The sequence below is a fragment of the Fomitopsis serialis genome (genome assembly GCF_022376445.1).
Source record: "Fomitopsis serialis strain Sig1Antser10 chromosome Unknown B0H18scaffold_106, whole genome shotgun sequence".
Taxonomy (NCBI): Eukaryota; Fungi; Basidiomycota; class Agaricomycetes; order Polyporales; family Fomitopsidaceae; genus Fomitopsis; species Fomitopsis serialis.
This window is the reverse complement of record NW_025955066.1, coordinates 2,808-16,733: the sequence shown is the minus strand read 5'-3', so window position 1 is coordinate 16,733 and position 13,926 is coordinate 2,808. Positions and strand designations below refer to the sequence as shown.

The 13,926-nt window shown below is 53.7% G+C and overlaps 4 protein-coding genes across 4 annotated transcripts; 2 read left to right on the top strand and 2 right to left on the bottom strand.

The window, feature by feature from the left end:
* Window positions 1-1,141: 1,141 nt before the first annotated feature.
* Window positions 1,142-2,695, bottom strand: B0H18DRAFT_1035726 (ATP10 protein-domain-containing protein). Its single transcript, XM_048030323.1, has 7 exons — window positions 2,510-2,695; window positions 2,301-2,461; window positions 2,147-2,246; window positions 1,970-2,096; window positions 1,729-1,918; window positions 1,434-1,671; window positions 1,142-1,381 (listed from the first exon to the last, which is right to left on the bottom strand). The coding sequence occupies exons 1-6, from the start codon at window positions 2,684-2,686 to the stop codon at window positions 1,485-1,487; spliced, it is 942 nt and encodes a 313-aa protein (XP_047888102.1). The 5' UTR covers window positions 2,687-2,695; the 3' UTR covers window positions 1,142-1,381; window positions 1,434-1,484.
* A 716-nt stretch (window positions 2,696-3,411) lies between these two features.
* On the top strand, window positions 3,412-4,831 carry B0H18DRAFT_1214743 (uncharacterized protein; the record flags this gene model as incomplete). The annotated part of the gene is made up of 4 exons (XM_048036595.1): window positions 3,412-3,460; window positions 3,518-3,758; window positions 4,193-4,376; window positions 4,436-4,831. 4 exons carry the CDS (start codon window positions 3,415-3,417, stop codon window positions 4,829-4,831), a joined length of 867 nt encoding a protein of 288 aa, XP_047888101.1.
* A 1,841-nt stretch (window positions 4,832-6,672) lies between these two features.
* On the top strand, window positions 6,673-8,289 carry B0H18DRAFT_1123763 (glycoside hydrolase; the record flags this gene model as incomplete). The annotated part of the gene is made up of 9 exons (XM_048034736.1): window positions 6,673-6,824; window positions 6,896-6,962; window positions 7,022-7,153; window positions 7,210-7,434; window positions 7,488-7,519; window positions 7,584-7,635; window positions 7,703-7,887; window positions 7,952-8,111; window positions 8,170-8,289. 9 exons carry the CDS (start codon window positions 6,673-6,675, stop codon window positions 8,287-8,289), a joined length of 1,125 nt encoding a protein of 374 aa, XP_047888100.1.
* Window positions 8,290-11,933: 3,644 nt separating this feature from the next.
* Window positions 11,934-13,512, bottom strand: B0H18DRAFT_1123761 (uncharacterized protein; the record flags this gene model as incomplete). The annotated part of the gene is made up of 8 exons (XM_048034735.1): window positions 11,934-12,036; window positions 12,088-12,242; window positions 12,299-12,529; window positions 12,588-12,726; window positions 12,788-12,993; window positions 13,053-13,176; window positions 13,231-13,401; window positions 13,466-13,512. 8 exons carry the CDS (start codon window positions 13,510-13,512, stop codon window positions 11,934-11,936), a joined length of 1,176 nt encoding a protein of 391 aa, XP_047888099.1.
* Between the last annotated feature and the right edge of the window lie 414 nt (window positions 13,513-13,926).

Below are 13,926 nucleotides of genomic sequence, written 5' to 3'. Positions count from 1 at the left end.
CAATCAGTGATCCAGTTTCTGGGCGTTCGCACAGACCTAACGGCACCTTCCCCAAATTTACGTGTAAGCGACGCACTACCGGCATATCACAATGGGAGGCCTGCCTCCCAAGCATGGAACGGCTCTGATGGGCGTGCCCTTGACCAATGACGCCACCAACGGCAGTTAGAACCTCTGGGCTACGTGGCATTTCTGTGCCACGCAGTCATTTGACCAGTAAGACGCTGCGAGAAGTCAAGCAGTGCCACATTCTATTCGTTGAGGAGAAGGGAAGCGCTCCCTGCTACTCAGCTGTGACCGATGGCCCGCCAAACGTACCTCGCAATGTCCGTGTCAGGCAGTTTCAGAGACACAGCGAGGATCGAGCCGCGCAGCAACAGCAGCAGCCAGGCTCCGCCGCGTCGATGTCCCTGATCGCACTAGAGCGAAATGAACGGTGAAGAACGCATCCGGGATGCGTACACGCATGATAAGCCAGCAGAACGTACTACTGGGCGCCCGCCAGCCACTCTAGCCGTTCTCGAATCGTCCAAGGAACGGCGACTCAGAGTTAGAGTGTGCGTATCAGATTGCTTGGAGCGCACCTACAGGACGTGTATCAGAAGATCGCTGCTTCCACTTCCGGAGCATGGGGCCTGGGAGAGGACGCGCGAGACGCAGAGGGTGTGGGGGACACGCTGTTGGCAGCCCGCGGACGTCGCACGTGGACGCGCGTGTCCGGGAGCGTTGTCGTCTCGAAAAGCCCGATGGCCTATCCAGGCGTTCCTGACAGTTCCTTGTTTGCTTGAGGCTGCAACGACATCCTGAGACAGTCGCATGGTAAGCATAGGTCAGGGGCTTGGACGCGGGACGCGGACGAGCGAAGAAGACGTCAGCTCCAACAGATGGGCAAGGGGGCAAGAGGAATGATCTGCAAATTTCCACAGCCACTTAATCGTTTAGACAGGAAAACTTCCGTTGTAGCCACTTCCATGAAATGCCAGTCATTGCAATCAATTTCGGGGCTTGCACGTTCAGTAGCATCTTTTGATCGACAACTGCAACGAAGAAGGCGGTCAGCAAAGAGCCTTGGCAATTTGTATACATGAATCAACCGATTCCGTGACATACAGACTTTGAATGTGCGCACCGAACTTTGGGTCTGGATGTGGGGCCAGCTCGGGCATGAACAGCATGCGATCGCCAAGGGTACTCGCACTAACACATTCAAGGTCGCAGTTGTTCTCGGTTTAGGCGGACGTAAGGCTCGCGGTGGGTATGAGTGTGCATAATACTCAAGACTTCAGGTGTTCGTGGACGGCGAAAGTCGGACGCACATCATTAGCTGCTGTTCCCACACCAATGCCTAACTTTTGCCGTCACTACCCTACGAGTACCAAAGCTAGATGATTAATGAGCCGACGAGCCAGTAGCAGATTTACAGTCTCACTCACCAATCAGATCGAACGCGCACGATCAGCAGTAGACAAAATAGCACTGGCACGTCATGAAGCGACGACGTCGGGGCCCTTATTATATCTATTGAGCAAAACCCCGGTGCAGACCCTCAACGCCTCGATTTCCTCGTTTATCGGGTCTGCGCACGCAGCCCAACGAATCTTGCACTGCTCGTCGACGAGAAAGACGTAGCCGATACGGCTGTTCGTCATGCCCATATCATGGCGAACGTAACTATGGAAGAGGCGAGTGGTTAAATCGACAGAGAAAAAAGGAAGACCTGATACGCACTCCATATTTTGGTTGCTGACCAGGTAGGATTCCCAGAGCTCCTCGGGAATGCTTTTGCGGATGCCAGAGGTGAAGAGGGACACGAGGAGTGACTTGAGGAGATTCTCCTGGAGGTTGATCTGTATGTATCGATACATAGGGTGCGAGGAGTATTGCTCGTGCGTCGGCTTGATGTAATTAGCACTTGCAGCTAAAAGGGCGGTTCGAACGAGGATCGACGAACAATTCAGCAACAGCTCACTCACCTCGGAGACCCTCGTTGTGAGCATAGCTACGACCGACACCTTCCCCGTACAGAGACTCGTCGTATGTACGCCGGCCTTCGAGTGCAGGTTTGTCCCGACGATGTCAGGGAAGTAGAGGGCTTTCTAGCGGAGGCCGTCAGACGAATGTAGGGCTCTTGTGGCGCAGTACTCACATCTTCCCGTATCATAGTTTTGGGCGCAACCCAAGTCTTCCCGCCATGCCGTCGGGTCGCGTTGAGGTCGGTAAAATAGCCTTTCGTAGCCTCTCGCACTCTGAACAGCAGAGTAAGTCAAAATCACGCGCTGGCCCCAACGACTGCATCTCACAGTTCGTGACGCTTCTTCAGTCTTTTCTCTTGGTCTAACAGCTCCTCCCGTTTCTGCTCCCAAGACTGCGGTAGCGAGCTCGGTCTTTCCGGCACGCCTAGTGGTCGCTGCAGGAGCGGTATTGGGCTCTCTGGCTTCAGTTTCGCGACAGCCTCCACTCCCTGTCGTCCTCGTCAATCCGCGCTCCAAATCTGACGCTCAGTTCATACCTCCTTGCTTGCGATCTCCGGCAGCTCGGCCTGGTCTTTCCGACGCGGTGCCGTCTGAGAAACGAGGCGGCGATGTGTGACATCCCTAGCCCTGCAGGGGGAACTGCATGGTTTCCGTTGCGTCGAGGACAGCCACAGACGACGGCAGGCAGGTTGGAGGGGGGTCAGGGGATGCATGTCGCCGACGTCGAACGCGACCTCGGTTCTCGACGCGTGGGGGCAACGCGCTGGTCACGTGCCTCCGCCTTTCCGCGTCCTCGAGGCTCGAGCGCGTCGCGATTCACGACGTCCTCCAGACATCGAAGTGCGCACGAACGAGTACTCACACCCCTCAAGGCAGGTTTCAGAATCACAAGTCGATAGTGATCGGATGACCCTTCAACGCTACAAATACTTCTCGACAAGTCGGCCTTCACTGCCACTCAGAGGGCTAGTAACTTAGTGGTGACGGGACACGGAGTTTCAACTCCCCGAATCGCCAGCGGGGCACCTGGAGGCGACTTTGTCAACTGTCAGTCCCAGGGTTGAAGCTAAGAGTCGAAACGCGCAAAAAAAAAAGTGCTGGTGGTGAGTACGGTTACCCGCTAGTCTCGCGTCTGTCTCCTCCTTTCACCGCTGACTAGCTCGTTCGATTTCTACTGACTATGAAGGCTTACTATCGGACTCCTCAAAATCAGCATCATAACCTTGGTGTCGGCAAGGCCACTGAACGCGTGAGCAAAACTCATCGGCACCGGGAACGGCAAGCGCCCGCGGTCAGCGTGCTACGAAGGACGAGGAGTTGGAGGCGTATGGTGTGTCTGCACGTCTACGACAGTCTGAATAGGTTACGCTTGAGTTCAAATGGCTGTTATAGTGTTGGTGGTGCAGAAAATGACATAGTGAGTGAGTATATGTCATCGCCTATGATGTGTCCTCGACTGCTATGTAGCAGCCTGAGGAGCTCTCTTGTGAGTTGTTCTCGGTCTACGCTGGATGTCACCCATGCAAACCCTCGTAATCGCAGGACGGGCGAACGCGATTACACGCGCTCTAGTGCAGACGATGGTGATGAAGAGGCCAACGTGAAGGCATTTGAGAGCGTCTTCAGCTCCTCCCGTCTGTTTTGCCTTCACCTCTCCTTCCACCCTCGACGCCCCCGCCGTCAGCAAATGCGACCGCCTGAAGCGTCGCAGGCAATGTCACGGCAAGCTCGCTTCCCTACCAATAGCCTGGACCCGATGTTGGACTTGCTTGACTCTTCCTCCATGTTCGTTCCAGATGCTGCAACACCATCCGTTAGCACCGTACCCTTGCAGCCGGTAATCACAATGCCTCTCCTCCAATCATCAAGACCCGTAGTGCCTCCCATAGAATTGCCCAGCCTGGAGGCTGTGCAAGGGGTTTGATCTTCATCTTCGAGGCTCCCTCCGTCGCTGTTCCCTCCTCCATGGGCGCCCGCGCCTGCATCATTCGCATCTGCAGATGGCACGGTGAATCGGCCTGATACTCCCACACCAGCCTTGCCTCTGGCGGAAATGTACCCAGACACGCGCGCCGTATCGTGCAGTCGAACAAGAGTGTCGCTTGCAGACCCGCTTCGAGGGCACAGTCGTCGGCGTCTTTCATACCGCCGCCACCAGCCCGCTCGGAGCCTGGTGGCATCCTCCCTCCTCCCTCCCTCCGCTAAAGCGGCACCCCCAGCTCCGTTGAGGCAGACATCGGCACCACCATTGATCCCTGCGCCCGCCGCTTCGACACCGCGTCAATCACTCTCCAAGCCATCCGCACCCCCAAACCATCTGCTCTGCCGTTGGCTGACGACGACGACGAGAATTCCTCTGACTTCCTCTGGTCTGCAACGGTTCCCATGTCGCTGAAACCCCTCGTGAGGTCCATTGGGACGCTCCGGTGGCCGCGCACCTGCACTAGCCCATCTTCGGACAGGATCGTGATCCCGAGGATCGGCGTCGGGTACTCCTCCATAACTCCTCGTTGCTGGATGATAGCGACGGCTTTTCCGACTTTCAGGCATCGCCGGCTACCGGTCAGCCGCTGTCGTCCAAACCGTATAGCGACGATCCGTCCTCAGACTTCCGGTTATTCGCGTCATCGCAGCCGTCGTCACGGTCGACGCGTATTTACAACACGGCGGCGAAGTTTAGTGCGGCGTCGGACAGGACATTCCTTACATCCAAGAAAGATCCTGGTTTTGACTTCCTGGGCTTGTACTCTCAGTCTCTCCGCGCTCCCTCTCCTTCCCGGCCTATCTCCAAGCCGCCGCACATATCGACTACCTCGCCCTCTTCCTCGAAGCCGTCCGCGTCCACCCGCGCAGCGTAGCAGCCGCCACTTCATCAATAAGGCCGCATCACTCCTGCATGCGCTCAACCTTCTGGAGAAAGCAGCCGTGCGTCCAGGCCGATGGCCGGCTCCTCCCTCGCCTCTTCCACGAGCTATACCTAGACCGGGTGTCTTCGAGCTGAGCGTCCGTGGATCGATTGGACGATGAGCCACATGGTTCCCCAGAGCGACCAAAGGCTGAAAGTGTCACCAGGTATCACCGCATTGCATTCGTCACGGCTTTGATGGGATTCTTTTCCACCGGCTTCTACCGATAATCTGGGCAAAAAGGTCATTCTAATATTGCCTGCGCCGCCATTGTCTCAGTCTCAGTCGTTTCAACCCACCTCTTTCTGCTTTTTGCAGAGTACGCGATTGCCGCCGACTGTCATCCAATGGGTGAGAGCTCCAGCGGCGAACTCTCTCTCAGTGCAGAGCACGGCCAAGGCGGGTGGACTGTCCACGCAGGACTTGATGTCCTTTGAGTGGCTCTAGGTTGTACTGATTGCATCGCCACTTACATGTGTTGCATACGATATCAATCTTGCGAATTCGCGGATCGAACTTGAATGATGACGGACGATCTCACCAAATTCGTAGTCAAGTGGCAAGATGTGCGATTCAACAGATGTTAGAGTTGTGTTCCGCGGCTGGTGGGTACCTATTGTTCACGTCCACGCGGTATGGTGACCCGCTGTTTCTGACCATTTAGAGACGGTAGATCCCAAGCAGATACTGTCGTGAGGGGCTATTGCAGCAGTGCCTTCCACAAGATGTCTTCGATATATGTCAAAAACATCATGTGTCGTATAAACCAGCGGTCGCCAATTCCCGTACAGCTGCATGTTTCTCCAAGGCATCGTCAAAGGAGGGATATCATTGCGGTCGTGGTGCTGCGGTTCCTCCCAGATAGCCTCTGGACAGTCAACATGAAGTTTTGAAGCCTGAGTGTACGTCGGCGTTGACTCCAACAGCACACATGGGCAACCTTTGCTCTCGGGCACGGGGTAGTAGGTGAGTTACTATCTTCAAAAATGGCATGTGGACTCATCTTCTGCCAGTATAGCAGCCGGCTTCCCTCGAAACCATGTTTCAGAGACGGGACACGGTTCAACAGAGAACCCAACCCAACGCGTGCGCAGGGTCTGTATGGTGCTTGGTGCGAGGCAACCCCATGGGCTGTGGCCAATTCGAATCGTCCGAGGACCAAGGTCCAGCACGAGAAAAGACTCCGAGTCCTGCCATCAGGTTACCACAACGGTATGTTACCGAGTGTCCAAGCTCCCGGGCCCAGCGATATGGGTGGATGTGACACCACAACCCACCGCCCTCTGCGCGCGCGGAGCCTGGAGGTCTTGCAGAGGTCTGTCGATACTTCGTCTATTCCTGTTTCGGGCCCCAATAATCCCTTTACCACATCATCCCTTATCATGTCGAATGAACCAGCGTGCGCAAGCAGTCTTCTGGATGGCTCCGAACAAGAGTTTCGAAGTTCAAGTCGCCTGGACCGATCAGACCGTGCTTCGCATGGTACGTCGCTCCCAATGCATGAGCACACTACGCCCCGCGTGCCAACCTGTAACAGTGCGCCTGTGGTAGAATGGCGTATTCCGCTGAAGCCACACGACGCCGCCATGTGCAGCGCCGCCCAGCGCGTTCGTCACGGTGTACCCCGCGACCTGGTCAATGGAAACGAGCCATGTGGTTGGCAACGGGGACGTTGAATGGGCGATAGGACGCTCTCGTATTACGACAGCATCCTTGCAATGGAAACACCTCTTGAACCATATATAAGGGCGCAACGAGATGGTGGGTTCATACAACGCAGCTCCTCGACCGCAATGGCTCCCTCAATGTCGAAATCTATACTCTCCCTTTGGGCCGTTTTTCTCCTCTTCTCCCTTCAGGCTGTCCAGGCGGCCAACTCCTTTGCAGGGTCCAACCTGTACTACGCAGCAGGGCTGAACGCCGATGACACAACCACCCTGCTAACGTGAGTTTGTTCTTCTCGTTCCTGACGTCTTCGTAGCAATGATTAGTATTGACAATTCACTACCGATATAGGGGACTGCAAAGCGCCGGTATGAAGGTATTGCGAGTCTGGATTGGTGGTCAGTCTACCAGCCAGAAGGTACGCACTTTACGTTTTCGCAAGGCTTCTATGATATCTGACTATTCCGTCGTGAACAGGGCACTGACATCAACCCCTTCAACGATCTCGAACCCAACAGTCCTTGCAATGGAGACACTTCCTGCTACGACGATACGGTTCTTGAGCGACTGGACGACTTCATGGTTGCGGCCAACTCTCACGGCATCAAGGTGACCGGATGTCACTTCCGTGCCTGCAGCTGTGATACTGACTTCCGCATCGGCAGCTTCTGCTCACTATGCATAGCTGGAACGCTTTGTCCAGCAACGATGCCTACGGCAAAATGTACGGTAAACAGAAGTTCTACACGGATAGCGATGCACAAGCCTCCTTCGACACTCGCCTCGTGCATATCCTGAACCACGTACACAAGTCACTCGGAAAGCCTTGGAAAGAGTTGAGCGACTACATCTTTGCTTTCGAGGCCGAGAACGAAGCCATGATTGGGAATGTAAGTGCTCAGTGATGTTCGTGTATATCCACAATGTCTGACAATCGCTGCAGGGCGCGTCATTCGTTGGGGCTAACACTGCATGGTACGGTTCAAGATCATCGTGGTGATTGACGCGGAAGAGATGACCGTGCATATTCATTCAACAGGCAGTGCGACCGTGCCGGGACGATCAAGGGCCAACTCGGCAACAGCAGTGGGGTAGGTCCAGGACTGCTCCTCTTATCTCTCTAACTGCTTAGCTTCGAAACTGATGCACATGCTACAGATCCTCGTAACGACTGGGGGAGAGTCATTCTTGTCTGAGTCGGTCCAGTCTGCTTGGTTGTCTTGCGATGCTTTGGATGTGATCGCCATCCACACCTACGGTGCCGACGAACTCACCACCTCCGCATTGACCCCCTATGTCCAGCAAGCACAGTCTGCCGGCAAGAAGCTGATCTTGGAAGAATGGTGAGCACTGTCCGTCTTCCGCTGTACGCTGATCCACGAATCTTACTGAGACCGTACGACACAGGGGCGCATGCTACTTCGACACTTCCAATAATAACTGCCCTACCGGAGACGCCCTATCTACCGACACGCGGAACGGCAATATCTTGAACTGGGCCGAGCAAATCGACAACGCGGGGCTTCCTTGGATGTATTGGCAGGTCCTTCCCAATGCTGATCCTCATGTACGTTCTGTTTTCGGGCCTTTCTGCTATTCCTTTGTAGTTAACAAGTGACCCGCAGGGTGCATGGGACTACGAAGTCGGCTTGAACGACTCGTCCTGGAGTGCCCTCCAGCAGGCTGCTCAAGCGGCCGCGCAGGCCACGGCTGCTTTCGACTTCTCGGCTTACCTTCTGCCATGAAGTGCAGTGAGCCACGCAATCGAAGGTTGCGTCTTTTTGTGACTCTATGAACCATGCAACATGATCATCTCTTTGTCTCTCCCCTGTGTTAATCCGATGCTTGCCGACGCCAGTGTTTTTGTGCACGGCTGGAATTTCTACTGTACAGTACTATATAATACTTTCCGGTGAATTCGTTTGTACATTATTTGGTCGCTCTGTCATAACACTTGTCTCTGAATCGTCTTGGTTTATCTACTTGATCTGCATCGCCGGGGTATGCGCCAGTCATAGGTAAACTGATCCGCGACCCTGACATGTTGACCGCCTCCTCCTCACGTCATCATGCTGTATGATGATGATGATGCTTTTGGCGGCTATGTAACGCCTCGTAAGCAGAAAACTCTGTGGTCTTCTCAACCTTGAATCAAAAGCTTGAACTTGGCCCATCATACCCTTCTTCGCCCCGCCGTGTAGTCCATCATACATTGATGTACGTCTCAGGTCCACCGTTTCACGGTGCGGCACTACAGGGCATCCCTGCTTCGCTGCGCTCTTCGACAATCAGTGAGGCCACCGTGATAGCAATTTGTGATAGCGTTCGTTCTGTCGGCAACGGTGAAAAATACAGGACAGATAACGCGATCTTATACACAGTAGACGCGTGAATCACGTCAACTAACTTGAGAGGCATCAAGGTCGGTACGACTTTACACATAATCCAAGGACAGTGAAGCAGTACCATCAATGAATCGCTCCCCGTCCTCTGTAGCAATCTTGTCAGCCTCGTAGGATTACGATAGAGGCACTTCCTTCGCCAACGACTTACTCTTCTTTTTCGAGCGGTTGCTCCCACTATCGTCGTCCCTAGTGCCATCGCCAAAAGCTAACCCGGGCTATAAGGCCATACAAGACCCTTATAAGCGGCGGAATCGATGTAAGGCCTCGCAATAATTGTACATACCCTTGCACCCCAATATGTGGGTTGTTGACATTGCCAATAGGTACCGGCAATGTAAGATACCCAGGGCCGCGAGCCCCTTATAATCAAGTCACAATTTTGCAGCGCTTGCGCAGAAGCACGTTTGCGCTGTCTACGGCGAAGAGGTGGCTGGCTGGCATCATCATACATGTTACTCAGGATTGTCATCGACTCGACACAAATCTCGATATTTTATTACTCGTATACTAAAGCAGATCCGGTGAATTCGTTTGCACCTGTTTGGACCAGCGCTTCTGTCTACGTCTGTGGCTGAGTAAAAGTCGATGTGGCCGATGCGCCGTTATGCCTCGATGCGCCATTAGCCGTTACCAAGCTGCAGTAATCTATGTCTTTTTTCTGTGTTTTATGTAGACCATCACTACCAATTGACTGTAAGTCTGCGGAAGCGCGACGCATCCCGACTGCCTTCCAAAAACGAGAGTATCTCTTTTTGGTCAGCTACGGAGACTAACTGCCTTCCCGAATATTTACAGCAACTGGCTATTGCCTCATTGAGCTGCTTTGTAACACTACCGCCCTCCGACTCGGTTCCAATCAAGTCGTTGTCCCCGCCCGCTCAGCGCATGGCTACATGCAGTGTTGCACGACGCCCTTCCCCTCTCTGCGTCTGTACCTCCTGTGTCATGCATTATGTGCCTCTACCCCTGTCTTCGTTATTGTCTCCCAAAATGGTAAGGCTGCCTGTTGTCTTTGTGTCGATCAGATCTAACGTGTTATTGTTATGCGTTCCACTGTATTTCTGCCCGCTGCCTGCCCGCCGTTTTTGACGTGCTGTCCCGCAACTCCCGCGATGACCAACCTTCTTCTCTTCGGCTTTGTATCCCTCACCGACGGCCGTCGTTCATCACTTGAAGCGCTAACCGCCAACGCGGTACTTCGACGTTCCACAACTACTACGCCACCTTGATCGAATGCTCGAACGGCAGCGACATTCCGGCTGAGCTGCGCGTGTACAGCCCTCCAAACGACACTGTCTTAGCTGACAATACTATTGCTTACGTCATCGCGCGTGCCTACTGTCCTTCTGCCGGCATGGCTTTGCTTGATGCTATCCAGCTCACACCTTTCTACGGCGATCTATCTCTCGGGGACGAATATGATCAGAGCGTTCTGTCCTTCCCGCCCACCATCATCAGCATCGGAACGGTTGCGTCCGCGTATGATGTGCTTGCAGACGGCCAATCAAAGTCATTCCCTGTTATCGCCCATGAGCGCATGCGCGACGAAAGTAAAACGTCTACTATTCAGTAAGTGTAATTACAACACTGTCTTCGCGCTTTCATTAAATCTCCCACTTACTAGGTGCATATACGACGCTTCGCCGCGATGGGCTACCGTTCCTGCTCCTGCCCCAATTCTACCGTATCTTTCCACGGCCAATGCTCGCGCGTGCGTTCAGATGGCGTGTTGGGTGTGGACCTTGAGCTCATTTCTTTCAACTTCGGCCCCTCTCCTGTCGCTGTCGGAGGTGGAACTCTACCCGGAGGCAGTCGATCATCGACTGCTAACACTCCTTGAGCTCGCCCACATAGTTGATGCTATCGGTGACGGTGAAGGTCCAGAAGTCTCTCTGCACCTCTTGCAACATGTATCCGACGACCAGCAGCTGATTGACTTCGTCTTCCCGACACATGTACTCGCCAATCCAATCGCCTGTCTAAAACGTTCGATGCTTGCTCCCACCAATAGGCAGATCGACCGGTACAACAGCATTGTTCTCGACCACATTGATGAGACAAGCAGGACATACCTTGCGGCCGACTCTCTGAAGGAGGCAGACGACGCCGGCATCGACTCCCCCGACAGCATATTTGACTACGTCGCCCGCCAGAATCCCGCAGGTTTTCCTCCCCACTCGTTGACCGTGAAGGTTAACGCCGTCTAACGCTTGCTGCGCAATTTGTCCCTCGACCGTGGCTTGGTCAAGAACGTTCGCGTTGTTCTCATTGTGGTCGGCCCTCGTCTCGTCACAGTCCGCATTCTACGGGGTATTGCAGGTGTCAGTGTCATCGATGAACTTGAAGAAGACGTCCTCATACCTCGGATCACATTCTCTACCACCCTTTCCTCGGCCATACACTCCTCCGTCGTCAGTTTCCTCTTGCGCGGCCGCCGGCATATGCAATGACATTCAACAGCTACTTACCAAGGGCTAACTCTTGACACAGTGGGAGTAGACCTTACGAGACACGTGTTTTCACATGGACAGCTGCACACCGCCCTTTCGCGCATATGTCACCGTGACCACGCAAGAATTTTGCTCAAACACGACGAATCCACTACTATCAATGTCACCTATGACGAACTTCTACTATGATGGTTTATGACTTTAATTACATTGATGTTCACTCAACCGCCGGAGCGTAGCGATGGCGTCCCTTGTATACTTTATACTGCTGTACCATACTGTGATTCGCGGGGCGAGCAACCGCATGCGACATCACAATGCATTTGAGTCATTAACTATGCAGGTTTGTAAAGTTCACAATGAATCGTGTTCGATAGCTCACCATAGCATCATTGTTATGACGGATACCCATTGACAGAAATGACCAGGTGTATAAGGAGACCCGAGACTTAGACACCATCACAATGAATACCAGCAAGCATCTAATCATGTATTGCGGAGGTAGTACAGGTACACGACGACATTCTATACATTCTACATAGTTTCCTTTGCGAGACGCTGAGTCGCAATTCTAGCGACGGAGCCACCGGTTGACCGAGAGGTGTCGGAAGATGCACGGACCTTACCGAATATGGCCCTGCTCTCATGAGGTCAGGTTGAGCAAACTCTGCGCGAGAGAACCACGTACTCGGTCCACCAGTTAAGCAGCTCCTTCACCCTCTCTTCGGCTCGAGGACCAGGAGGGTGTTCGAAGTAATCGACAATGTTGTTGTAGAATGCTTCGTAATCGAAGTTAACGATATCTCGGCTCCACGATCCGATGTCATTCAATGCGAAATGAACCTGTATTGACATCAGTAACAGTATTCTTTTGCGCCCTCGGGTTATGGTCACTTCACCTGCACGCAAATGTATGCGATCGACCGGCCAGTAACCTCCTTCATATTCAGTATCTCCGCCACAGATGATCGGGTCCTGGGTGGTGGCTGCCACCGCGAGTATGCTGTCCTCCTCCTCTTCTGGAGTGGGCCTGCCGACAACAGACCGTCGTTCTCTGCGTTCGCGTCTTCGTCTTCGTCTTCGAGCCCCTCGGTGGCTGAGCTAGGTGATGTGAAGACACATTTGTATGCCTGCGAAAGTGACAGCTGATGATGTCGTCCAAATCGGCATACTACTGCATGTACTTACCATCAGGAGCAATAAACCACGGAAGAGGCTTTTCTCGAGGTCGTCGTGGTCGATGTTGCCGAGATCGAAGAGGAACCTTGGGTAATCAGCACTGCTGATGTGAAATGGAGGCTCCCGATTCTTGATCTTCCTGCGCGTCCTGATAATATCACTTTGGCATCGGTACTGTTGGTCCGGTAGATAGCATGAGGGATACGTACGGTTCGTCGTTCCAGTCCCAATCAACGGGACAAAGCAGTTCCGCAGTGGTATTGTTCTGCAAGCCACGAATGTGCTTCGACCTTGGATCTTGCAGGAGACGCTTTGCGCTCTCACTATCTGGGTAGAGTGTCGATAGCATAAAGATAACACGGGTCTTCAACGTCGACGTGTCGTCAGAGCGCGCTTTGTCGCCATTCAATTTCAGCTACAAATACAGAGAATTCAGCGACGATATCAGTGCTACGACACAGAATGCTGACGTACCGCCTTGAACATCACATTGATGTCTGTTGGTGAGACGTCAGCCCGATCCAGGTACTTGATGGATTCGGGTATCCGGTCCCGCAAAGCTTTGTATCCACGATACAGTCGATCAGCGGACTGTTCGCTATGTTGAGTGGTAAGTGGTTGTTGTTGACGATCATCAGATTCTTCGACTTACGAATCACTGGCTCCCTGACGCGAGGCAGTACTTCTTTCGTCGTCGGAATCTGTTAGCTCATCAGCGTCAAGGCGCTTGTCATACTCGTTGACGAGGCCTCTTGGTTCGTCGTAGAGCGAGATGAGGCGTCGATATGCTCGGCCGAGCGCAACAAACACTTTCTCGGGCCGCCTAAAACAGAACAACTTATAGTCAATACACTTGCACAGTGGCTTAGATGAGAGTAAGGACTTACTCGCCACCAGAAGGGTTATCCACACCAAGCAGCTCTTTCTCACGCATAGTCATCCTATGGCCGACGCGCAGTCTCGTGGAACACCATCGGGGTAGCCTACGGCGGCCGACGACTCGGCCAATAGGACGATGATCCATGAGCCGAGGTGCAACTTTTGTATGGTGGATCAGTAGTAATACGTGAATGCTGTAACAATTTGCGGGGTACTCGGATACCAATGTTTTGATGAAATGGGCGTCGGCCGCCGAGGCTAACGCGTCGGCTGGCCTATTGAAGGAGGACAGCCGCCTTGGACGGGCCCCGCCATCTTGCGTATTGGTGGGCGTCGCTATGAATATTACAGCGCGGTGAGGAATGGGCCGCTGGTAGGCTTCAGCTTGGCTGCGTCGGGTGCCGTCTTGTGTGCGTCGCCCGGACTACCGTGGAGATGGACTGGGATGCATCTGCTGGGCAGGCATAGA

Excerpts from the sequence above, each read along its gene's own strand:
- B0H18DRAFT_1035726 (XM_048030323.1), bottom strand. The coding sequence starts at position 2,686 with ATGCATCCCCTGACCCCCCTCCAACCTGCCTGCCGTCGTCTGTGGCTG. Across the intron at positions 2,462-2,509 it reads CGGAGATCGCAAGCAAGGAG|GGAGTGGAGGCTGTCGCGAA; the intron begins GTATGAACTGAG and ends CGAGGACGACAG. Across the intron at positions 1,672-1,728 it reads GTCAGCAACCAAAATATGGA|TTACGTTCGCCATGATATGG; the intron begins GTGCGTATCAGG and ends CCTCTTCCATAG.